This window comes from Canis lupus, chromosome 23, assembly GCF_003254725.2.
Source record: "Canis lupus dingo isolate Sandy chromosome 23, ASM325472v2, whole genome shotgun sequence".
Taxonomy (NCBI): Eukaryota; Metazoa; Chordata; class Mammalia; order Carnivora; family Canidae; genus Canis; species Canis lupus.
In genome coordinates, this window is record NC_064265.1 from 34,908,244 (window position 1) to 34,935,595 (window position 27,352).

The window sequence follows — 27,352 nt, forward strand, 5'->3', positions numbered from 1 at the left end:
AACTCATTTTGGGAGGAGACTCTCACAACCTAGGGAGCAAAGGACCCTCAGAGAAAACACAATCCACACACCAATAGGAATTCAAAACCAAATATTATCAACTACACAGGAATGAAACTGGACAATGTAAAAGAGAAAGTTAGTGAACTAGAAGACAAAATACAAGAAACTACAAAGAATGTAAGACAAAAATGGGAAATAGGTAAGACAAGTTAAGAGACATGCAGGACAGAACAGGAATGTCCAACACACCTCTATTAATGTTGCAGAAGACTGTGAGAGTAGAAGAAATACAATACTGAAAAATATTGATATATTCTGTACGAACTAAAAGAAGATGTTATTTCCTCTGATTGAAAAGACAAAATGAGAATGGGTGAGGAAAGATAAAAATAAATCCATACACTAACAAACTGTAGTAAAACTGCAGAAACCAATGGCAAAGAGAAATTTATTTTTTGCAATGGGGAAAAAAATATGCTTTTTAGATGGACGGCACACTTTACAAAATAACAGAGGTCAGAATACCATGGAATAACCTCTTCAAGGTTTCTGAGGAAAGTAGTTGTAAATTTAGATTTTAAAATTCTATAACCAGGTAACATCTGCATAAACAAGGAGTTAAGGACCTCTGAAAATCCAGTCTTCTACAAAAGCAACAACACTACTAGCAAAAAATTATCAGAATAGACTATTTGAGTAGTATGGAAATACAAGAAAGTTGCAAAAATCAGAAGAGTGTTTATTGAAGACAATAGCTGAATCTGAGTTGTTTTACCACGACACATTACAATCTCCCATGTTCCCAGTTCTGCAATAGACCTGACAATGAACAGTCCACAATCACAGTGAATACAGTAATCTAGTAGCCATTGCAGGGAGTAAAATGGGGTTGGAGCTCCTTCAAAGCCTCATTTCTAGGGCTGTCATTTTTTGAGCTATCTGGTGGTTCCCAGGAAGATCTCACAATTTTATGTTTCTCTGATCTGAATTACACCTCATCTACCTTTTACTGGAGTGTTTTTTCAAGGAAAAAAAATCACAACCAACTAAACACTGCAGCGACCTAAGGGGTAAATAACAGTTAGGCAAATAATAAGCTAACCAAAGAGCTTAAAAGGAAAAGATGGGGAGTAAGGTGTCCACAGAAGATAGTGAAAACTTCCAACACAGACACAGACATAGAAATCTACAAGCCATGTACATAGACATGTACATGTACATGTACATAGACCGGGTTTTATGCACACTCAGGGCAGTATACAAGCACAGCAAAGAACTCAGATGGGCATAGCTGTCACCTCTTGCTAAATTGAGCTATTACACAAGTAAGGGCTAAGACACAGTTCAGAACTACCTGGCTGGCTGCCGAAGCAACTATCCTAACACATAGTGCCCCTCAAGAAAGAATGGAAGACTTAGATTTCAGAATTCAAGGAAACCTTGGTCAATTACTAGCTGACTAATAAACCAAGGACAAAAATCAGTAGCCACATATGAGAAAGAATACAAACTTCACAGAATTACTTCAGATAAATCACTAATCAGCAACAACACAAAACCATGAGGAAGGATTAGAATCTGATTTTCAAAGCTGCCAAATAATAAAAATGTTCAGTTTCAACAAAACAAATGTATGAGACATACAAAGAAATAAGAAAATATGACCCATACATAAGAAAAAAAGTACACTATAAAAAATGTCCCCAAGGAAGCTCAAATGCTGAACATTTTAAACAAAAATTTTAAAACACCTATTTGTTTTTTTTAAGATTTTATCTATTTTAGATAGTATGCATGAGTAGAGGGAGGGACAGAGGAGAGAATCTCCAGCAGGCTCCTTGCTGAGTGTGGAGCCCAACTTAGACTTGATCCTATGACCCATGAGTCACTTTTTAATTTTTTTTTAAGATTTTATTTATTTATTCGTGAGAGACAGAAAGAGAGAGGCAGAGACATTGGCAGAGGGAGAAGCAGGCTCCCTGCAGGGAGCCTGATGTAGGACTCAATCCCAGAACCCGGGGATCACACCCTGAGCTGAAGGCAGACACTTAACCACTGAGCCACCCAGGTGTCCCAAGATCACTTTACTTTAAGGGGCACCTGGATGGCTCAGTCAGTAAGCATACAAATTTTGATTTCAGATCAGGTCATAATTTCAGGGTTGTAAGATTGAGCCCCACATCTTGGACTCTGTCCTAGGCATGGAGCCTGCTTAAGATTCTCTGTCTCTCCCCTTCTCTCTCTGCCCATCCCCTCCCAAATAAATAAAAAATAAAAACTGAAAAAAACACCAATTTAAGTATGTGCCAAGAATTTAAAAAACCATGTCTGAAGAAGTATGAGAATGATGAATCATCAAATAGAGACTATCAAGAGACAGAAATTATTTAAATGATCCAAATAAAAATTCTGGAGTTAGAAATTATAACAAATATAAAATTTACCAGAAGACACAATAGCAGATTTGAGCAACCATAATAAAATATCAGCAAACCTGAAGATAGGTCAAGTATCTAATCAGAAGAACAAAAGAAAAAGAATGAAGAAAAATGATCACAACCAATAAGTACATGATGGTTATGTCAGGAGAGGGGAAAAAAAGGCAAAAAGAATATTTGAAAAGAATAAAACTGAAAACCTCTGAAGATAAATGAGAAACAAAATTTTATACACCTAAAAGGCTCAATGAATTCAAAGTCAAATAAACTACACAAAAATCAATACATCTAAGGGGCTCAAATGAACAAATGAATTCAAAGTCAAAGTCAAAACCAAGTAGGCCTGGATATAGTCTAATCAAACTGTAAAAATTCAAAAAAGAGAATATTGAAAATGAGAGATGTGATCCATCCCTTACAGACATCGCCCCTCCCCCAACCCCTGCCAAATTAACCGATTTCTTATCAGAAATCTTAAGAGGGCAGAAAGCAGCATGAGGCATATTAAAACATATTCAATATCTGGTAAAACTATTCTTCAAAAACAAAGGAGAAATTAAGACTTCCTAGATAAATAAAAACAGAAATTGAACAAAAGTGGAAGGACTCACTTCTGGATTACAAAGACACAATAATCAAGGCTGTGCATAAAGACATGTAGATCAATGAAACAGAATTTAGAGTTCAGAAAAAACCCTCACATTACATTCAATTGACACATGACAAGATTGTCAAGACTATTCACTGAAAAAAGAATAGTCTTTTCAACAATAGTGTGACAATCCAGTGACAACTGGATATACAAACACAAAAGAAGGAAATTGGAATCCTACAATATACCAAATAAAAGCATTAACTAAAAATGGATTGATGATCTCTAATATAAGGGTTAAAACTGAAACATTTAGCAGAAAACCTAAGTGTAAGCTTCATGGCATTGTATTAAGTATTGATTTCTTAAACCTGACACTAAAAAACAAAAACAAAGAAGAAATAGATAAACTGGACTTCATCAAAATTAAAACCCAGGTGCATCAAAGGACACGATCAAGAAAGTGAAGAAACAATCCACAGAATGGAAGAAAACATTTGTAAATAATTTATTTAATAGGAGTCTAGTATCTAAAATATAAGAATTTGTGTAACTTAAAAATTAAAAGAAAACCCAATTCAAAAGTGAGCAAAGGAGGGGTGTCTGACTGGCTCAGTAGGAAGAGCATATGACTCAATCTCAGGATCATGAGGTTTTAGCCCCACGTTGGGGGTAAAGATTATTTTAAAAAAAGAACTTTAAAAAAAATGAGCAAACGACTTGAATAGTTATGTCTCCAAAAAGGATATACAAATGACCAAGAAGAACATTAAAGGCTTGCCAACATCATTAGTTATTAGGAAAATACAAATTAAAACCACAATGAGAAAACTAACAAAACTGCAAGCAGAAACTGACAAATGCCAATTATAATGGGAAGTTTTTATAACATACCTGTGAAGTGAAAAATAAATAAAAATTTGATGAGAGTATAGACTTGGACACAATTAACAAACTTGATAAAATAGACTGATTTATGACCTTACTGCTAATAATTATAGCATATGGAATCATTTTACTCAAAAATGGGTTGTTTAGAAAATCAGACATTTTTGTTAAAGCATAAAGAAATTCTTAAGAAACATGACATTGATTTATGTTAACCACATAATTCTGACAACAAAGAAATAAAATTAGAAACCAGAGACAACAGGAATAAAAAAAAAAAATCCAGTGCATTTGGAAGTTATAACAGTCTAAACTAGATCAGGAGTTGAGCCAGTATAAACATGGCAGCAGAGCAGGAGGATCCTAGGCTTGCTTCATCCCATGAATAGAACTAGATAACTATCAAATCATCCCAAATATCCCAGAAATCAACCTAAAGACTAGTAGAACAAACTCTACAACTAAGGGTAGAGAAGAGGCCACATCGAAGAAAGTAGAAATATACAGACACTGCGTGGGAGAGAAATAGAAATAGATTGTGGTCGCTGCAATGGGGAGGGAGCCATGGTCATAGAGAAGGGTGAGAAACAGATTACCATACAGGAGAGCACACAGGGAAAACTAATCCTCATAGCAATTAGCTTAGAAAACAAGAGAACCCAAATTTTGTGAGTTCTTACAATCAGCGGGACTTTCAGCCTAGAGTTCTAAAGGTCAGCATGGGGCTGCTGCTGGAGAAAAGGCAGGGCAAACAGCCTACAGAGAAACAACATGCAAACAGCTATCCCAAGAATGCCTGGGGTGCACAGTGGGGAAATTATTTGCTCATCTTGGAGCATCCCACAGAAGCAGCCTTCAAGAAGAGACCCTTCCAAAAACAAAGAAACTGGCAGGTGCCATTTTCCCTCCCCTACTCCTCAGCATAGGCAGAGCCACCTGCAGGAACCAGCACAAAGCCAACACCCACTACCTAATTTGCTTACACCAAGCCCCACCTCCCCACATTCTGGTAGATCCGCCCTTCCCAGTCCTTCTTGCTTTAGGCCCAGCACAGCAGGCCTTCTCTCCCAGAAGACTGGTGCAAACCCTTTCCAGCACCACATCTCCCCATCCAGGAGTTATCCAGGGCATCAGTTCCAGAGCCCTAGTTAAAACCACATTCAGGCCAAGGACCAAACACTGCCCATAACAGGCAAAAAGAGCTTCAGCAGATAATTGGCCTTAATGATAAAAGAGCCAGGACACAACAGTAGAGAACATGCAGCACACACTGAGATGCTCCTGAAGTGTCACATCCTGCAGAACATGGGACACTATACTTCAAAGCACTGTAGGACCTCTTCTTCATAAGGCCAAGAACAGGAGATGTAGCCAACTTTCCTAACACAGAGAAGCAGACACAGCAACTTGGATAAAATGAGAAGACAGACAAATTTGTGCCAAATGAAAGAACAGGACAAGGCCACCATTAGAGATCCAAGAGAAGATACAAATAACATGAATGACAGAGAATTTAAAGTAATGATCACAATGATACTCACTGGATTTGAAAAAAGAGTGGAAGACATCAATGAGACTCTTAACACAGAGATAAAAAATAACCAATCAGACATGAAGAGTGCAAATGAATTAATGACCTCAAAGAAAGAGTAATGAAGAAGCACCTGGGTGTCTCAGTGGTTGAGCGTCTGCCTTTGGCTCAGGGCATGATCCCGGGGCTTGGGAACGAGTCCTGCATCAGGCTTCCCACAGGGAGCCTGCTTCTCCCTCTGCCTGTGTCTCTGCCTCTCTCTCTCTCTGTGTCTCTCATGAATAAATAAATAAAATCTTTAAAAAAGAAAGAAAGAAAAGAAAAGAAAAAAAAAGAGAAAGAAAGAAAGAGAAAGAAAGAAAGAAAGAAAAGAAAGAAAGAAAGAAAGAAAGAAAAGTAAGATGAATAAAAGAGAGAAAAAAGAATTATGCAAAATGAGAATAGACTTAGGGAACTCAGTGGCTCCATGAAATGTAGTAAATTCACATTATCGGATTCCTGGGAGAAGGGAGAGAAGAGGGGGCAGAATAACAGCTGAAAACATCCCTAATTTGGGGAAGGAAATATATCCAGATGCATGAGTCACATAGAACTTCAAAGAAAATCAACAAAATCATACACCAAGACATATTATAATTAAAATGGCAAAGTAGAGTGATAAAGAAAAAAATTTTTAAAGCAGCAACAAAAAAATACAGTTACATACAACAGATATCCCATAAGGCTATCAGAGGATTTTCCTTTTTTTTTTTTTTTAATTTTGAGAAGTGGTGGGGAGAGAGCACAAGTTGGGGTGGGGGTGGGGGAACAGAGTGAGAGAGAATCTTGAGCAGGCTACATGCCCATTGTGGAGCCTGCAGGAGGTCTCAATTGCACAACTCTGAGATCATAACCTAAGCTGAAATCAAGAGTCAAAATTTGATTCGACTTGCTTGTCAAAAAGTCAGTACAGGAAAAAAAAAGTCAGTACAGGGGCACCTGGATGGCTCAGGCAGTTAAGTGTGTGCCTTCAGCTCAGGTCATGATCTCAGGTCCTGGGACCAAGCCCTGTGTTGGGCTCCCTGCTCGGCAGGGAGTCTGGTTCTCTCTCTCCCTCTGCTTCTCCCCTGCCTCATGGTCTCTCTCTTTCAAATAAATATATAAAATCTTTTTAAAAACTCAGTACAGAATAAACACAACTAAAAGGAAACCATAAAGAGGCAATTAATGATAAAACAGAAAAAAGATCAACAAAATTAGAAGCTCCTTCTTTTAAAATACTAAGAAGCAAATCTGTAGACTAATAAAAACAGTACATATGAAGTAATTTTACACATGCAAAAAAGGAAAAAAATTAAACATAAAAGAGGTTTTAAAATACAAGAAGATGTTATAAAAGATGTACTGGAAAATTTTTGGCTTCTAGACTGACTCAAGAGGGAAAAAAATCTGATGAGTCCAATAACCATTAAGAAAAATTAGTAGTCAAAAAGACCTAGACTGCAAAAAACCAACACCAGAACCAAACCTTTGCAGAGAGAAAAGGGAAAAGCACACTAAGTTTGCAAATAAATACAATTTGCAAAATAAAATATAGAAGAATATCTTTAAAGGTAACTGCACAGAGAAAAAAATATTTTAAAAATAACAAAATATATAAACCTTAAAGGAACCTAGTTAATTTTTTTTTTTTGGAACCTAGTTAATTTATAGCAGAGAGAAAAACACAGTACTTTTCAACACTGAAAACATAAAAAACGAAGCTATTTATAAAAGATATGCAAATTAAAGTTCTATGAGATACCATGTTGTTTCCATTAGATTTTCTTTTCTTTTTTATTTTTTAAAGATTTTACTTATTTACTCACAAGAGACGCAGAGAGAGAGAGAGAGAAGCAGAGACACAGGCAGAGGGAGAAGCAGGCTCCCTGCAGGGAGCCCGATGTGGGACTCAATCCCAGGACTCCAGGATCACACCCTGGGGCAAAAGCAGGCGCTAAACCGCTAAACCACTGAGCCACCAGGGCTGCCCTCCATTAGATTTAAAAAAAAAATTTTTTTTTAAAAATCAACAAGTCTGATTGGCAAGGAGATATTTTTGGGTGGCAACAACACAATGGTACAACCATTTGGACAATGGTGGTCAAGTTGAAAATATACATGCCTTATGATGAATCAATTCTACTTCCAGCTATATAAACTAAACACCTCTTCCATATGTGAATAGTGAGCTGTTTCGTGCCCCTGTTCAAACTAGGGGCATATAGGTTGGCTCAGTAGGTTCAGCATCTGCTTTTGGTTCAGATCATGATCCTGGAGTCCTGGGACCACGCCCCTCAGGCTCCCTGCTCAGTGGAGAGTCTGCTTCTCCCTCAACCTCTGCCCTCACTCTCCCCACCCATCATGATCTCTCTTTTACGGTCACTCATTCTTTCTCTCAAATAAATAAATAAAATCCTAAAAAAACATATTCAAACTCAAGGTATTGTTATTGCCCAAAAAAGCAATGAATGTAAATAGCTATTAAGAGAATGGATAAATTTTTATTCAAAGATTAATAAAGAAGTAAAAATAACAAATTAGAACTTCACTTATTGATCTTACTGAATCCCAAAAAAATGCTGTGAAAAAGTAATAGTTGCATATGATATATAATGACATTTATTTAAAGTTCAAAACAAAAAATAAATAAAGTTCAAAACATATAATGGATACCAAATGCATAGTTAAAGCACAAAAGTATACAACTTACAGCTTTAGAAGAGTGGTTAATTCTGAAATGTGGGAAGGCAGAATAGGATAAGAATGTATTAAGTTTATCCTCATGTTTAATTCCTTTTTTAAAAAGTTGGAAACACGTTAACAACTATCATTTAATTGCTAAATATGTAATATTTATTAAATCTCAATGTAAAACATAAAAATTGTAACTTATTTTCTACACATTCATGTATAAAATAGTCGATAATTTAGAAAAATAAAATCTAGAGAATTAAGTAAAAGAGGAAAAGGTAAAACCATCAACCAAAAAAAAAAAAAAGTTTAAAACTGTATGGATCTATATTACTATCATAAAACATGCTTAATGTTTTTTAATCCTTGATTAAAAAAAGAATTCGAGCCCACTGAAGAAAACTACAGAAACAGGTATTAGAGATGCACCTGGTTGGCTCAGTCAGTAGAACATGCTACTACTGATCTCAGGGTTGTGAGTTCAAGCCCCATATTGGGTGTAGAGATTACTTAAAAATAAAATATTTTTAAAAAAGAAAGAAAGAAAGAAAAAGAAACAGGTACATGAAGTAGAGGGAGAAATTGCCTTTAACTGCATCACCCAGAAATAATGTCTATTCTCATTTTAGTTTCTGCCAACATTTTAATGTTTCACTTTTCAGTTAGTTCTTAATATGGTTGAAATAATTCTTTTTTTTTTTAATTTTTTTTTTTTTTTTTAATTTATGATAGTCACAGAGAGAGAGAGAGGCAGAGACACAGGCAGAGGGAGAAGCAGGCTCCATGCACCGGGAGCCCGACGTGGGATTCGATCCCGGGTCTCCAGGATCACGCCCTGGGCCAAAGGCAGGCGCTAAACGGCTGCGCCACCCAGGGATCCCTGGTTGAAATAATTCTATGATAAAACACTTTTGCACCTCACTTTTTAAATCTGACATTTGAATATAAGCACTTTCTCCAAATTGTTAAGCAATTCTCTATAAATAATTATTTAAAATACCCCAAAATACTTGGTCATAGGAGTAAGTTAATTACCATTTTTAAAGATTTATTTGAGATGGGGGGCACACACATTGTTGGGGAGGGGCGGAGGGAGAGAGAGACAAGCAGCCTCTCTACAGAGCAGGGAGCCTGATGCAGGCTTGATCCCAGGTCCCTGAGATCAAGATCTGAGCCGGAATTAAGAGTTGGATGCAAAAAAAAAAAAAAAAAGAGTTGGATGCTTAACCAACTGGGCCAATCAGGCCTCATTTTTTTAAATCATTACTCTATATTAAGCAAATGTTCAAAACTGTGGTTTAATTCTTTTATTGTAAATAAAGCAAGGATGCATATCTTTGTGCATAAATTTCTGTCCACATTTTTTATTTTTTTAAATAGGCTCTATACCCAGTGTGGAGCCCAATGAAGGGTTTGAACTCACCACCCTGAAATCAAGACCTGAGCTGTAACCAAGAGTCAGACACTTAACCAACTGAGCCACCCAGGTACCCCTCCACATTTCTAATTTTAAAGTAAATTCTGGAAATATTGGATAGAGGATGTAAATAAACCTGACACAGGGAGGTTTATATTAATTTATAGAGATATATGAAAATATTTGTTTTTGTTGCTTGAATGGTATCAAACTAGTTTATCACTTAAGAAAATCTTTGCTAGGAAATCAGTGGTATCCCAACTATTGTAGTTTGTACTTCTATGCTGGAATTGACTGCATTCATGTAATTTTAGGGTATTTATTTTATATCTTGTATGAATAGCCTTTTCATATCTTTTCTCCATATTTCTTTCTATAAGCTTTTTAAATATTTAGGATTATTATAGCCCTCTGTCTTGTTCATTATGAATATTATGCCCACTGTAAGGCTTGACTTTTAATTTTGTAGGTTTTTTATAAGATTCAAATCTTATATTGTTATATAAATATAATCAACATTTTGTTTGTAATTATCTTCATTTGCTCCTCACTTTAGAAGATTTGATAATGATTAAACTTTTAAAATCCGTTATGTTTCCCTTTTTCTGTTGCCATAACCTATTCTGCTGTCTACCCCTAATAATGGTTACAAGCTGAAACCACTGAAAGCACCCCTGAAAACTTCCCTTTCAGGAAGGTAGAGGAATTAGTGTTACCAGGCTAAGAAGACAGAGGCCTTTATCCGGCCTCATTATTCTCATGATCACCAACCAGTACATCCTTCATAAGAACACCTTGAAAACCAGAGGTTAGAGTGTGTTGTTGTCTGTCCAAGCTTTAGTGGAAGTTCAAACCTCTTCTTTCTTTCTGGAATCTCTGTACATATACAGTTTTACATTTGACGAGGTTTCAATAAGACAATGTATTTGACAGTACACCATAAAATGTAAAATGCTATATAAATATTACCATGAACAACAATTAATAATAATAGCAGGAGGTAAAGGATAAAAAAGTTTTAAAAATTTTGCTGTGGGGGGATCCCTGGGTGGCTCAGCAGTTTAGCACCTGCCTTCAGCCCAGGGCGTGATCCTGGAGACCCGGGATCGAATCCCACATCAGGTTCCCTGCATGAAGCCTGCTTCTTCCTCTGCTTGTGTCTCTGCCCCCCCACCCCTCCCCGTTTCTCTCTTGGTGTCTCTCATGAATAAATAAATAAAATCTTTAAAAATAAAAATAAAAATTTTGCTGTGGAAGTAATAGAACATGAGACAAAAATAAATTCACTAGAAATCTCACCGAAGATCCAGACCAGCTTCTTTCCAAAGTAAATCCATCAAGCGCAGCATCTGGAGTGTCAACATATCTTGTCGTAAATCTAAGGGAGGCAAAATCCTGCTTTATTATAAAGGCATTCCATTATTGTCTAACAACATTAATTCAAGATTAGCTAATTCAGCCAGAATTAACTAAAACCACTGACAAATATTATGCTAATATTTCCCCCAAGTTTTAATGTTTACCATATTTATTTTGTTAAATATTAGGTTTTTTGGTTAGCAATGTGCCTGTAACACTATTCCAGAAATTAAGTTAAATAATATTTTTAATTAAGGCACCTGACTGATTCAGTTGGTAGAGCATGTCATTCTTGATCTTGAGATCAAGGTCATGAGTTCAACCCCATGTTAGGTGTACAGATTACTTAAGAAAAAAACCCTATAGGGACACCTGGATGGCTCAGCAGTTGAGCGTCTGCCTTTGGCTCAAGCCATGACCCGAGATCCGGGATCGAGCCCCACTTCGGGCTCCTTGCAGGGATCCTGCTTCTCCCTCTGCCTCTCTCTCCCTGTGTCTCTCATGAATAAATAAATAAAATCTTTTAAGAAAAGAAAGAAAGAAAGAAAGAAAGAAAGAAAGAAAGAAAGAAAGAAAGAAAGAAAGAAAGAAAGAAACAAACCCTATATTTTAAATTGTTTACCACAGGTAAGCTACTATACTAATTGTATGGATACTGTAATACTATGTAATACAATAATGCTGCGTTCAGCATCCACACAATTCACACTATTAATTTTTTTCTTTCCTGGCTATGGTTAGCAATGCATAGGAAGTTCTTAAAAATCACTTAAGTAATTGTATAATGGGTTACAGAACTGTAATAGTTGATATAGTTGATAATAGTTGTAATAGTTGATAATAATTTTCAGCTAACAGAGGGCTGTGAAAGTACTGACTTCCACATAATGACATTCATATGGCCAAATGAGGTTAGAGGTCTAGCAAAACACTACGAGTTCATTTTAAAATACATATAAGCACCTTTACTTATGCTCCTTTAATTACTTTTAATAACCAACATAGAAATACTATAATCCTTATGGATATGGAGAACCTGAATTTTATGTGACTTGTCTATAATCATACAACTAACAAGTGTGGTTGTCATAACTGCCTTCTGGTTGGTGCAATCACCTCAGAGGCAGTTCCTTTTGAAAATATGGGTCAGTAAGATGCTTTACTTAAAATACAAAACTATGGCAGCAATATCAAAATTGCTACGACTGAAACAGAATATACGAATATACTACTGAAAATATTCTCTTGTACTTCACAAGCTTTTTACCAAAGAATTAAACTCTGTATTTTGCAGGAAAAAAGGAAAGATTTAGGTAATGCCAAATTCAACCTTATGACCATTGATAGCTACCTCTTGGTGGCATCTGCTATATATTTACATATATATACTGACAACAAATGAAAAATACTAAGGAATTTAGTAATGTAAAAACCTCAGTACATACCATCACCATTTTTAAAAATCACTCCAACTGAATCCTCACCAAACACTTTGTTGTTGTACACGAGCCACAAAGGCTTCATTTTGGAATCCATGTATTTACACTTTTCAACACTGAAATCAAACAAAGGAAAAATTAGCCCACTTCAACTTAAAGAAATGGCAAGACTGTAATTTTGCCATGATATATTAGACTTGGGGAAAACCCTCACCTGTTTCATTTAGGTCTGTAGAAGTCAGAACTAGAATATTTTCTCTTGGTAAAAGAGCAACTAGGAAGACAGCTTTGGTTGGCATATAGTAATGTCAGATGGGCTAGACTGAAAACCCAGATTTGTCCTTCTCACTACATACATTTAAAATTCCTCTTTTTCTTTCTTTATTCTTCCTTGTGTCATTATACGTAGTCAATAAAAACCAGAATATATCATTGGATTAATATTAGGAATATTATGAGTTCATTCTTGATTTCTTAAAGAGGGATCAATTTTGAACTCTGACATATGGGGGAATACACATCATTACTTTTCCATTAATACTTTTGAAGGGAATTAAAAAGTGAGAAATAATCTTGCAAATTAATTTAAGATCTCATTTTGAAACAGAAAAATAAATTAGTAAATAATAAATAATGGTTGCCAACATTTTGCATACATAGGATCTAACTCTTAGAAACCAATAATATACAAAACAAATTTAATAACATACAATTGAAAGGAAAATAATTTGTAATAACTTTCATGAACCCCACAGGTAAATTTAGATGGTAAACATACATTCTACAGCACACAAGAATAATCTCTGAGAAATTTAAGATTTTCCTTCTTTAAATATATTGTACTTATGGGGGCTAACAGCCCTACTGTTCCTGTAGGGCAGTCACTCAGAAATCCTTTCTGCATTGCTATTTTCATGGAAAATTCACTGTGCACAGCAAAGATAGACACTTACTAGAGTTCTGAAAGTATAACACATGGATTCAGAGGCGACTGCAGGTCAGAGAGGGCTTCCCGGTAAGCATTCTGTTTTAAACAAGTATGCATGGCCTCCTTCCCTTTGGCTTTGTTTAGCTTCACTGCATTCAGTTTGATTAAACTATTTAAAGTTTTTAACTTATTGAGTGCTTCAACCTGAAAGAGAAGTTTTCCCACCAACAAAATTTATTTATAAAAATAATATAAAGCACTATTATATCATGTGATTATATTAATTACCATTCCACTCCTTTCGCCAACACAAACACTTGACAACCAGCCAAAGAAAAATTAGTTCTTGGCTTATGACAAACATACTAGATACAATAGAGTAAAAAACATATTTTTATCACTTATTACTTAAAACACTACTTTTCAAAAATGTTCTTTAATCTTTTTCTTAAATGAAATCTTAAAAATCAGAGAAAAGTAAAGGGATATAGATTGTGGTTAAGAAGATAGTATGACAAAGTACTCAGAACTCTGCAGCTCACTGAGTAGTAGAATTTGAAATACAATCTGAACCACTCCGTGTGGCCAGCTTCAATAGTAAGAGGAAAATCCTGCTATTCAACCTTAATATCTAGTTCTTATCATCACTCTGGTATGACATCTTCTTAATATATTCTGATATTCTTTCTATGAATAATATAAACAAATTACTGTGTAAAAAATATGGTTATAGACAATAGTATTTGTTGTCCAAGTCTATAGTACTTGTTTTTATGAGGTAACTGGCTATCAAAACTTATGCAAATTAGGGACGCCTGGGTGGCTCAGAGTGTGATCAGATTGTGATCCTGAGTCACACACTGGGCTCCCTGCATGGAGACTGCTTCTCTCTCTGCCTATATCTCTGCCTCTTTCTGTTGTCTCTCATGAATAAATAAATCAAATCTTTAAAAAACAAAAAACACTTATGAAAATTAAAAAAAAAATTTATGCAGTTAGTATAAGGTCAATCAACAATGGCCAACTGAATCACAAAATTGTTGTTTAAAAGTTAACTTCATTGTTTAATAACTGGGGTCTTTCCATGTCATGTTACATAAAAATCCATTAGAACAGCGCTGGCCAGCCATAAGTCATAAAAAAAGAGTATTTTATTATTATGTTATTAAAACTGACACAGCTTGTTAATATAAACACAGTTATATTAACATGTAAATTATATATATATAACAAGCATATAAGACATGTATACAACAAACATTATGAACACCTTGGCTTGAATTTCCATGAACAGGAGATTTATTTTACACAATGTTTTCATTTTCAAACTTTGCTTCTATGAAAAGAAACCACTAAGACTCTGTAGGGAGATGAATTCAGTCATGCAGTTTTTATAGACAGGCTGAGGGCTTGCTCACAGGAAACTGGAAGGTTCTATGTAGCTTGATGAAAATCGAGATGGCTGAAGCTTGCCAAGTTAGCCACAGACACTCCATTTCTCAACAGTTTCAGGAGCTGTACAAACACTGGTGAAAAGGGAACCAGTTGAAAAACAGACTGTGCAAACAGGAACTTTTTGAAGTATTTCAAATTTGAATTTCTTCTATGTTTGTACAGTTGGGAATTTTCAGGCCCCATCACTAATTGTGTTGATATTCATTTCCTGGAATAGTGTTGTGAATACCCGTATGGCCATAAGTCAAATACTTCTAAGTGTTTCAACACTCTGTCTTTTCATAGGTTTACAGTGATAACAAGAGCTGCCATGTAAAGAGTATATATAGTCTTCCCCTTGCTACTCATCAATTAAGAGCAAAATTAATATGATCATACATATGTCAGATGTTTGACATTATAAAAGTCAAACTGAGGTTCCCAGAGAATCAGGGAAATGTACGGTGTGGCTTGATCATGAGTGAGGCCAATGACGTAGGACCTCATCAAGTGGAGCCTTTTGGGCTTTGGTAAAAAGTTTGGGGAAGATCCGCTCTACATGCTAGGTGAGACACTACTGGATTTATGAATCAATTAATAAAGTCAATTAAAATTCATTCAGTTGAATTTTTTGTGGCAGCTTCAGGATCTGAAGCAAACTTCCAGTGACATTCAGGGATGAGAAACACAGGTGTGGTACTGTGAACTGTTTTGAATTTACCATCTTTCTTGCCATTTTTCTCTCGGTTCTGAGCTCTGGTCTCTTTGTATCAAGCTCCTGATCAAACTGGTTGTCCTTTATAGGGCAGGTCAGATGGAGTTGGCAGATAGTTCCACCCAGAGCCCAGTTCAGCTGGCAGTTCATTCCAAAGCCCAACTGAGCTGGCAGATGGGTCTGCCCAGAGCTAAGCCCTCGTCTTTCAGAATATAATTTCCCAGGTGGAAAACTCCAATCTTAGTTCTGTCCCTGGATTCCACATTAGAAATTGCTGACAGTTTAGTCTGCAATTCTCCATTTGTTTGAATCCTTCCCCCAGATTCCATTTTGGGAACTGTGGGAGCTGTGATTCTCCATTTTATTTGGAATTAGTCCATATTCCATATTCCTTAGGATTTGCTGGTTTATCCCTTCCCCAGTCCAAGGTTCCATGGAACCGGTAGTGCATAGAGGGATTTCTCTTGGCCAGGACACAGTAACATCTCTTGGTCACTACTGATCTATTAAGGTGCACATGTTTGATTGTCTTGTTTTATATTTATAAAGGCTACTGCTAACAGGGATCTCAGAGGTTAAAAAGCTGCAAAAAATGGGGCAAGCAGTCAAAGGTTGTTAGAGTATCTGTCACTTTAAGAAGCCTCCTGTAATAGGGGTAAGTTGGTCATGGAACGAGTTATACTGACACTAGGTCACCTGCCAACATCAAGAAAATTTCTGTGCAACAAGGTATACTGTAAAACACACCAAAATTCCCAAACCCATCACATCTCCCTTAGGTATTCGTTTGGCTCCAAGAAACCCAAAGGTCTAGCTAAAACAAATAGGATCCTTTAAATCTAAAGAGTTGAGCACACCACCTTTCAGCACAACTGCCTACTTTATGTCTGAGAATTACATGCAGAGGCTGCTTTTAGACAACAGGCTAGAGCAAAAGGAATGTAGAACAAGACAAAAGAGCTCACAGTGGATACCTGGCTGAATACAGACAGGCCTATCAGGCAACCCACCTCAAAATAATCCATAAGCTCTAACTGATCAATGGGCTATTTACAACCAGGCACAGTTATGAAAAACTGGGTAATTCCATAGGTCCCCATACCTCCTCACCTTATCCCTTTAAAAACACTCACTGCCTTGTTGCAGATAGTCTCTCTATGCAGTGTATTCAATAAACTTGTATCTCCTTTGTTCTGCCTTGGTGAATCCTTCCACCATATGCCATAACCTTCTACCCTACAATTGCCCCATGTTTAGGGTTCCCCATCCGATTGGGAGACACAACACAATACAGTCCTGGAAATTTCAGATAGCTAGTAAAATGGCAGTCTTACTAAAGAAAACCTAGAAATATCATGGCCATTATGGGGAAATTTCCAATTAAAGAAAATATTTAAGAAATGCACTTGAGGGGCACCTGGGTGGCTCAGTGATTGAGCATCTCTGCCTTTGGCTCAGGTCATGATCCTGGGGGCCTGGGATCGAGTCCCACATCAGGCTCCCCATGGGTAACCTGCTTCCCTACATCTCTCTCTGAGTCTCTCATGAATAAATAAATAAAATCTTTAAAAAGAAATGCACTTGAAAGCAAGTGTTCCCAACTCAAATAAATAGAATGGGATATTCACTTATGAGTATGAAGCAGCCTCTAAAAGCTTTCAAAATTCCAAAATAGTTTCAACAAAGGATAAATACAAGAGGCTATTGAAAAATTAAAGAGAAAAAGTATTTAAAACAAAAGATACTGTTTTAAATCTTTGTAAAGATACTGTGGCATAAGACTGTTTTCTCTGGGAGAGAAAGGATCAATAACCACTTGGTCAGGTACTGGAACGAAAGGCTATTGACTGAGGCATAAGACTGACATAATTCCTACTGTTCCCCTCTATTCTTTGGAGTATCCATTCTAATAACCCTCTCTGAACTGCCTTTCCACATTAAAGAGACTATTAAACAGTTAGTTTATAAAATAAGACCAGGCTAAGGCCCATTCTCCTTTATCTTTCATATCTTGCTCAAAGGCTGAACTAAGGGGCCATAGTCAAAGAATTTCTTAAACCCAGGGAGAGAATTCTGTTTTTCTTTTCTTTTTCTTTTTTAAAGATTTTATTCATTTATTCATGATAGACATGGGGGGGCGGCGGGGGTGGTGGTGGTGTGTGTGGCACAGACACAGACAAAGGGAGAAGCAGGCTCCATGCAGGGAGCCCGATGAGGGACTTGATCCCAGGACTCCAGGATCCACGTCCTGGGCCAAAGGCAGGTGCCAAACCGCTGAGCCACCCAGGGATCCCCAGGGAGAGAATTCTGAAAGCAGATTACCTCTGGAGCCCAGTCAAGAGAGGGAAATAAAATTTCATTGTCCCTTTCATTCCAGTACCTGGCCAAGTGGTTATTGATCCTTTCTCTCCCAGAGAAAACAGTTTCCTTCTTGCTGATCTTGTTTTATATCCTAAGGCTTGGCTTTTGGCTCACTTGAGATATGCAAGTTTTTCTTTCTTTTGGTTATCTTTAGGAGTGACTCTGATCTTGCGAAGATAATATTTTTTGCATCCACTCTGAAGATGCCTCTTAGGTCAATGGAATTGTTTAATACTGCCAGAAACAGTTAACTGTTTGTCAAGGTTGAAACCTGACAAGATATTTGAAAGGACTTAATAACTTTATGATGAGAAATTTGGCCAAACTAGAAGATAATATTCAAAGCTCGACAGGAATTTTTTTTTTTTGGCCTTCTCCCCTACACTTAACCAGAGGGAAAGAAAAACACTCTAACACAGGTGGACAGGTGTGTCACCCTTTGATATCATTTAAGCAGCAACCCAATTCTTTGGGGAACTGAAAAAGCTATCCTTGTTTTACAACTCTAGTCTCTACAGGGCCAGAGATGTTGCTCCAGAAACAACTCAAAATCCAGTAATACTTTTTACCAAACTCAAAACCTCACCTATTTATCTCAGTAGGCTTATAAGTATTATAAATGCTGACTTTAAAAGAACAAAATAGAAGAGCTTGCATTTTTTTTCCCTGTGCCTCTGAGATTATAAATGTTCTACCAGAGTCCTCTCTATTAGACCATCTCTTTGACATGTAAACTTCAGGGAGGTAATTTTTATCAAAAGGGGAAAAAAGGTCATTTGGAACTTGACTAGTCAAGAACATACACAAGGAGGGCGGGGGGTGGGGGTGAATGGGCGACGGGCACTGAGGGGGGCACCTGACGGGATAAGCACTGGGTGTTATTCTGTCTGTTGGCAAATTGAACACCAACAATAAATAAATTATTAAAAAAAAAGAACATACACAATTTAAGACTCTTCTCCACAAGTATTAGAAAAAGGTTTAAGCCCCTAAGTAGGTAACCTGAACATCTAACAGAAAAAGAATTTAGAGCCAACTATTTTTTAATAAACGGTGAGTTTTGTGTTATTATACCTAATTTACAGTAGTAATTTAAAACTATAAGCTATCTGTTTGCTTAAATTTGTACTGGTGTGTGTGACCATACATATGTTTTAAATGTGTGGTATTTTCTTCTACCTCCAGACTGTACTGCCAAAATTAATTTGTAGAAGAGCTCCAGCTTAAGAAAAAACAAAACCAAGCACTTACATAAATTTAGTCTTCACAAAATTCTCAGAAATGTAATAGAAACCATCCCAAAAGTTTTTCAAGTTGACAAACTCTAGAATAATTTTTGGTAAATTAAGGGAAGTTTAAGTTCATTTGTTGAGTGGTAACAGGCATGTCTTTAGAGTTATCAACACCTATCTACCTATGTAGATAAAAACTTTTATTCTACCTGAATTTACTGGCTAAATTCATGTATTTCTGTTCTAATTTGTCAGCTGAAAAATAACTTAGAATGACGGATGATTTTGTCTAATGTCTCATGAAGTTTTCATAGGTAAAATAAACATAACTGTTTAGAACAAATGATTTAAACAGATACAAGTGAAATAAGAGTAAAGTTTCTAACAATAATTATATTTTATAATATAGGTACCTTAAAAATAGCTTCCCAAATCTCTGGTAACTTGAAACTTCAGTTTTGCCAAGTTACATAATGGGAATCTGCTGAGTATGTACATCATTTCCAAATAAGAAAATACTGAAATATTAATTACTGAATACAGGTTTATCTCCTTTTGGCTTATTACAGAGAAACTAAAAGATATTTGGGTGTGTTAGTGCACTGGAAAACCGAAAAGGGCATTTGCTTTAGAAATTATGAAACATATTCATAAACTTAAAAATCTACAGAATGCTGGTGTTAACAGTTCATAATTCCTTCTAGGTTTTCACTAGGAACTAAGGTTTCTAAAGATTAAGAATTCTATAATTAATATATGCAATTTAAGCTAACAGAAATAAGGGAAACATCTCCATATACAAAGAAAGCAAAATGTGCTTTTGGTAAAAGAAAGTATGAGAAAAGAAATGTTTTTGAGGGGAAAAAAGTTGTAGATATTTTATGAAAAAAGAAACCTTTGGAAAGGAATTTTACGTGTGGTCAGGACTAAAACTGGAATGGGTAGGTTTTAATATCATAAGTAAGCTGGTGTAAAATTAGAATTTGGTTTTCTGGGTTTTTTAAATATTTTTTATCTACTTTTGATAACAGACTGTGAAGTTTCTTCATCTTTAAGTGATCTGCCTAGAAAATAAAGATACTGTGCTTTATCAAAATAATTTCCTGTGGTTGCTCTCTTTAAGAAAACGGAGTCTTCTCAATATTAAAAGAGCTAAGTTTTGCTAATAGATAATGATTAAGCGTCATCATGATTTGTGATCCTATTTACCCAGTGCGTTAAAACATTTTTCCCCCACAAACTTCCCAAAATCAAATTATAAATGTTCTTTTTGGGGAGACATGGGTGGCTCACTTGGTTGAGCATCTGCCTTTCGCTTGGGGTGTGATACCGGGGTCATGGGATCAAGTCCCACATTGGGCTCCCTGCAGGGAGCCTGTTTCTCCTCTGCCTCTCTCTGTGTCTCTCATGAATAAATAAATAAAACCTTAAAAAAAATGTTCTTTTTGATGTGGAAGAAAATTTGGGGGGACACCTAAGTGGGTCAGCCAGTTATAACTACTTTGGAATTTTTCCAAAGGACCTCCTGAAACATTTCAAGGGATCTGTTATACTGATTAGGCTTATTTGATATATTAAATTACATAGAAAATATTGTCAAACAATAGAAAACTTTCTGTACGCTGTATTTGTGTTCTAAATATTATGTGAAATTCCTAGAAATCTGGTATGTCCTGGTATAATACTGTTACTTTAATTCTGATTATCTTAAAAGGTTTCTGACATCCTCTGGGACCCCAATGAAAAACGGCAAAAGTAAACTATCTTCTTACTGTTATAGCCTTACGTTCTGAAATTGCTGTCATTAAAATTGAGGTTCACACTAAAAGGATTAAACCTGAGTATCAGAGAAATGCCCCAGCATTCATGCAAAAGCAGCAGCAATACAATCTATAGATTGTGGCACATGTGGAAAAATCCATTCTGCTTCTGCAAAACCTGTCCCTTACTCACAGAATGTTGCCATCCTGATGGACTTTTAAAATGGCTACAGTCTGCTCCTGAATTAGAAAAATTAAGATGGGTAAGCAATAGCTCTTAAGTTAAACAGTTTGAGGCTATGGGAAACCCAAGATGGCTGCTTGGTTCTTGCAGACTCCCTGGCAAACCCCATTTTTTTAGTTTTTGCATTCTTTAACCCACCATAATGCATTTAAGATGACCCAAGTCATCTTATTGGTAAGTCATCTTTACCAATAGGGATTGGTAAAGACACTCTTATTAAACTGCAAACACAGGGGGTACTTGGGTGGCTCAGTGGCTGAGCATCTGCTTTTGGCTCAGGTTGTGATCCTGGGGTCCTGGGATCGAGTCCCACATTGGCTCCATGTAGGGAACCTGATTCTCCCTCTGCCTCTCTCTGTGTATCTCTCATAAATAAATAAATAAAATCTTAAATAAATAAATAGCAAACACAGTCTATCAGCAATGTCTGACCTGTCAGATCCATAATCTGAGAATAAATATTTTTGTTCCCAGAGATCTCAGACCTCCTCCCTCTGAACCTTTTGAACACCTGTAGATGACTTCATTCAATTGCCACTTAGTATGGGTTATCAATATGTTGTTATTGTATATATGTTTTCCAGATTGGCTGAAGCTTTCCCAAGCTCCAAGGCTAATGCCCTCACAGTGGCAAGAAATTGTGAGGAAATGTATTTCCCACTTGTGGTATACCTTCCACAATATCCAGTGATGGAGGCCTCCACTTCACTGGACAAATCACATGAGGTTAATGAAAACCTCACAAACTTCTTAGAATTAATATCGTCCCTATCATCTTCAATTATCAGGCAAGGCTCAGAGAACTAATGGGATTCTGAAACTTAAAATTTCTAAACTTGCCTACACTACTGGAATTTCCTTGCCTACGGTATTATCTCTGATGTTGCTGACTGTTAGTAGTTACCCCTTTAGGAAACAAACTTACTCCACATGTGACAGTCACCAGCAGGCCAATGTAATTGGTATACAGCCTTATGCTGATCCCCTGTTGTTTCAATGCTATTAAGACCAGCTACTATAAATTTCTAATATCTTATGCTCAAGCTTATCATCAATGGGTTAAAGAAGACTTCTTGAATCCCAATTGGTCACAGTATAGAGCTTGGTGACTGGTTATTCTGGAAATGTCATCAGAGGAGGACAGCCCTCAAGCCTCATTGGAAGGGACCTTACCAAGTGCTCTTGACCACTACACTGCTGCAAAACTAAAAGGTATTAAGCCTTGGGTATATAACTCATAGCTAATGGAGGTTCACCTCCAACCTGGACAGATGCTGGCAACTTCTAAGACAAATTGATGAGGAAGCGAAGTAGCTGATGTCAAGGCAGACTGCTTCTGCCCAAGATGACAGATCAAGACTATAAATTTTAACTGAACAGGAACCTTTTCTCTTTCTCCTTTCTTTTACTCTGGCATTACCCTGGAAAGAAAATGCCCTCATCTCTTTCTCCCCAGGCCACTGCTTAAGGGAGGTAAACTCTGGAATTTACAATAGCCTTTTATTTCAGGCAAGGAGAAAATCTAACTGGGCCCCTAACTTTTCACAGACAAAATAAGACATCTCATTGGGTGACTCCTCTGAAGTTACATTGTTGAGTTAGAAAGGACTTGCCAGGAGGCTTTCATGATTCAGGATTCATTCCTCTTGGCAGGTCCCTACTTCCCTGGTTAGGAATAAATGTAAATGAGTCTATGATCAGGAACTTCTTCTCAACTCTTGAAAAGTACTGCAGAATCTGCTGCTAAAGCAACAGAGGCCCAACAATCATCCTTAGACTCCTTAGCCAAAGCTGTTCTTGATAGTAGAACAGTCTTCAATTACCTTTTAGCTGAGCAAGGAGGTATCTCTGCTGTGACCAACACTACTTGCTATATCTGGGATTAACATTTCTTAGGAAGCTGAAATTCAGTTATATCAGACCACAGATCAAGCTACTTGGCTTAAAAGGGTAACTCCTTCAACAGGGTCTTTCCTTGACTGGTTTGGGTCTTGGGGACCATAGCTCCAAAATGCACTCCAAACACTGGGAATTATCCTACTTATAGTTATCATAATAATCTCTCTGGTACATTGTATTTTCTCACAAATTTTAAATGTGTATTTGTTAGCCACTAAGCATCAAGGACTGGAATGTCAAAAAGAAAAAAAAAAAAGAAGAAGAAGAAGAAAGAGAATGACTGACTTCTAACCTATGAATACCATAGGGATTAAGCAAAAATATCCTAATCTATGGATAATGGATACCATATAAAAGAAACAATAAAAACTTCAAGAACTTCAGAACAGTATCTGATAGTGGAACTAATACTTTAAATTTTGATCATATCTTTACATTAAGCAGAGAGCCTGATCAAAATGGAAATGTTAAAAGAAACTGACAGGCCTCAAATGCTAGGCCAAGTCACCAAGCTGGGGCTTAATACTTAACCTTAATTGCAATTTCAAGCTTCCCCCAAAGTGAAGTCTTTTATTTTTTTTTAATTAATTAATTTATTTGAGAAAGAGAGAAAGAGCAGGGAGGGGGAAGGTGCAGAGGGAGAGGGCAAGAAAAACTCAAAGACTCAATGTTGAGCACAGAGCCCTACACAGGGCTCAATCTCACAACCCCAAGATCATGACCTGAGCCAAAACCAAGAGTTGGCCAGTTAATTGACTGTGCCACTCAGGTGCCCCCTTTTCTTTCTCTTTCTTTTTTTTTTTTTAAGATTTTATTTATTTATTTTGAGAGACAGAGCACATGCACATGAGTACAGAGAGGAGCAAGAGGGAGAAAGAGAATCCCAAGCAGACTCCATGCTAAGCACAGAGCCCAACACAAAGTTGATCTTACTACCCTGAGATCATGATCTGAGCTGAAATTAAGAGAGTTGGATGCTTAAGTAACTGAACCACCCAGGTGCCTCCTGCCCCTGCCCCAGAAGTGTGGTCATAACAGTCAGGAATTTTCTGGTCAGCATCAATAAGGTAATCTGTCCTTCCCAGCCCCTCAAAGGAAAATGAGGAAATTCATTTAATAAGACCCTCTCTGTCCTTCCTCCTAAGGGAAGGTAACTTTACTAAAACAATAATTTCTTTTCCTAATTGTCCCACTCCATTTTGGCCTATAAAATCTGTCTATTTTGCAACTTGAAGTCCCCTTTACTAGATTAGCTAGGTGGGACACTGCCCAATTCATAAATCATTTAATAAAGCTAATTAGATAGTTGAAATAATTTTGAATTTTATTTTCCACGTAATAAATATTACTTCAGAGATTTTAAAGATGGAAATGGCGTAATACATCTACATTTTTAAAATGTCACTTTATCTCCTGTGCAGAGAAGGGTGTGTGTGTGTGTGTGTGTGTGTGTGTGTAAAGATGGAAACACAGGGTGCAATTTAAGAAGTTAATGAAGACATCCAGGTGAGAGAAGATAGTGGATTGGACAAGGACAGTAACCATGAACACAAGAGACATTGATGGGTATGAGATATATCTAAGAGGACTATAAAATTAAGGGGACTAATAGTATTCATTTCATATAGCTGTGAAGAATAAATGGCCCATAAGAAATGGTGAGTAGGGATCCCTGGGTGGCGCAGCGGTTTGGCGCCTGCCTTTGGCCCGGGGCATGATCCTGGAGACCCGGGATCGAGTCCCACGTCGGGCTCTCGGTGCATGGAGCCTGCTTCTCCCTCTGCCTGTGTCTCTGCCTCTCTGTCTCCCTCTGTGTGACTATCATGAATAAATAAAATCTTTAAAAAAAAAAAAAAAGAAATGGTGAGTAAATGTTAGCTATTATTACCACCATTAATGGGCATTCCAAAAGGATCAGATAATAGCTGTTTTAACACAAATGAATAATCATAACGCAATCATAATATAATAATATATTACGCATATATAATATAAATCCATAAAAAGCTATGGATGTTTCTTTGGCAATGCAAATGAGTTAGAGAAGTGTAACAGAACTGGAAATTACTACAAGGATCTTATATAAAAGAGTGGACACCAGAGAGGTATAGAAATGAATAGGGTAAGAGTGAGGAAACAAATGGCCTTCAAATGAGATCGAGAGGTTGGAAACTATATCAAGGCAGGGGAATCTTTTCCATCAGACAAAAAACAATGCATCAAAAAGCAAAGTCTGGAAGAGATTTTTTAACTTTACAAAAGATTTCATCTAAGTGGACTGAATATACTGATTCAGATTCTATCAGCTAGATGTAGCTACCTTGCTAATAACTTCCTAGTCATATACATACAGAACTTTGGAAAGTACACTTCACTGATCACTTTGCTTGGAAAGAGAAATGGCCATGTGATTATATACCAATTCATGAGCTGTGACCAAAGCTTGGCTCATAGTCAGGGACCCAGAAGGAACATGAGTAGAAAATTAGTGACAAGGAAATCTGGGGGAAGAGATATATAATAATCCTCTCTGAATAGCTAGGAAAAAGGAAAAAAAAAAAAAAGATATGTGTCTCCCTGGATGTTCACCAAAGGAGGCCTTTGGAAGAGGATTTTTATAATCAAGTGGATAGGATGGCTTGTTCTGTGGATACAGTCAGATTCCCCAACCAAATCTGTCATCACCAAAAGGGGTTCATGAACAAAGTGGTCAAGATGGCAGGGATGGAGGTTATGCATGTGCTCAGCAATATGGACCTCCACTCTCTAAAGCCTACCTGTCTCTGACCATTGAGAGCCTGCTCTGACAGCAGCAGAGACTAATACTGAGATCCCAATATAGCACCACTTACCTGGGATGGTCAGCCAACTATCTGGTGATAGGATGATTACACTAGACTGCTTCCACTATGGAAGGGGCAATATTTTATTCTTACTGGAACAGACACTTTAACTTTGGATATGGATTTACCTTCCTTGCATGCAATGTTTCTGCCAAACTACCATTGGTGGAATCACAGGACACTTTATCCACCATCATGGTATTCCATACAGCATTGCTTCTGATCAAGAAACTCATTTCATAGCAAATGAAGTGTTAACAACAGGGGCATGTTCATGGTTTTCACTAGTCTTACCATGTTCCCTATTAATCTGAATAGCTAGCTTGAGAGAAGAGTGAAATGGCCTTTTGAAGACTAACTTATAGTACCAGCTAGGTGGCAATACCTTTCAGGACTTGGTCAAAGTTCTCCAGAAAACTATATACGCTCTGAGTCAGCATCTAATATATGACACTCTTATTCCCAGGACTCAATGGTCGTGAAATCAAGGTTTAAAAATGGAAGTGGTACCATTTGCCATTACCCCTTAGTAACTCACTAGCAAAATTTTTGGTTTCTTTTCCTGTACCCTCATGCTTTACTGGCACAGAGGTCTTAGTTTCAGAAGAAAGAAAGAATGATTTCAATGGGAGACATGGCAATGATTCTACTGAACTGGAAGACTCCAACCACTCTAAGCTCCTTATATCCTTGAATCAACAGGTAAAGAAGGGCATTATGAGGGTCGCCTGGGTGTCTCAGTGGTTGAGCATCTGCCTTCGGCTCAGGGTGTGATCCCAGGATCCGGGATTGAATCCCACATCGGCTCCCTGCATGGAGCCTGCTTCTCCCTCTGCCTGTGTCTCTGCCTCTCATGAATAAATAAATAAAATCTTAAAAAAAAAAAAAATAAGAAGAAGGGCATTATGATACTGACTGAAGTGACTGATCATGAATACCAAGGGGAAATTGGCCTACTACTCCATAGATATAAGGAAGAGTATGTCTAGAATAAAGGAGATCTTTTCTTAGTATATCCATGTCCTGTGATTAAGACCAATGGACAATTACAAGCTAACTTAGGTAGGACTACTAATGACCTGGACCCTTCAAGAATGAAAGTTTGGGGTGGGGGAGAATGAAGGTTTGGAGGGCTCCTTGGGAGGCTCAGTTGGTTATGGAGCTAATTCTGGCTCAGTCTTGATCTCAGGGTCCTAGGATCGAGCCCTGTGCTTATCCAAGAGTATGCTTATCCCTCTCCCTTTCTGCCTCGGCACACCACCCCCCGCCCTCGCCATGTATGCATGGTCTCACTCTCTCAAATAAATAAAATCTTTAAAGAAGAAAAAAAAAAAAAGAATGAAGGTTTGGGTCAACCCAGCAGGTCAAGAACCACCAGTGAAATGCTTATTACTAAAGGCAGAGGGAATACAGAATGGGTTGGAAGAACGTAGTAATCAATACCAGCTATGACCACATGACTGGTTACAGAAATGGGATTAACTATTATGAGTATCTCCTCCTTGTTTTGGTATGCATATGTTTGTGTGTGTGTATGCGCATGCCATATGTAGATAC

The 27,352-nt window shown here is 37.1% G+C and overlaps 2 protein-coding genes across 6 annotated transcripts in view; one reads left to right on the forward strand and one right to left on the reverse strand.

Annotated features, from left to right (window-relative positions):
* Nucleotides 1-27,352, forward strand: part of FAIM (Fas apoptotic inhibitory molecule) — a 118,611-nt gene that overhangs the window by 43,094 nt on the left and 48,165 nt on the right. For 2 of the 3 annotated variants that reach the window (XM_049099736.1, XM_049099737.1), the window contains exon 6: nucleotides 9,545-10,169. The exons of the other annotated variant lie outside the window; for it this stretch is intronic. In XM_049099736.1, coding sequence (XP_048955693.1) covers nucleotides 9,545-9,595 — 51 coding nt within the window. In that variant the 3' untranslated portion in view covers nucleotides 9,596-10,169. Of the gene's footprint in view, nucleotides 1-9,544; nucleotides 10,170-27,352 lie in introns of those variants that run through there. 3 annotated transcript variants of the gene reach the window in all.
* PIK3CB (phosphatidylinositol-4,5-bisphosphate 3-kinase catalytic subunit beta) overlaps nucleotides 1-27,352 on the reverse strand; it is a 203,053-nt gene that overhangs the window by 14,582 nt on the left and 161,119 nt on the right. For all 3 annotated transcript variants that reach the window (XM_035704803.2, XM_025449126.3, XM_035704804.2), the window contains 3 exons: nucleotides 13,333-13,511; nucleotides 12,386-12,495; nucleotides 10,881-10,959 (listed from right to left, as the gene is read on the reverse strand). In XM_035704803.2, the coding sequence (XP_035560696.1) occupies nucleotides 10,881-10,959; nucleotides 12,386-12,495; nucleotides 13,333-13,511 (368 nt within the window). The remainder of the gene's footprint in view (nucleotides 1-10,880; nucleotides 10,960-12,385; nucleotides 12,496-13,332; nucleotides 13,512-27,352) is intronic.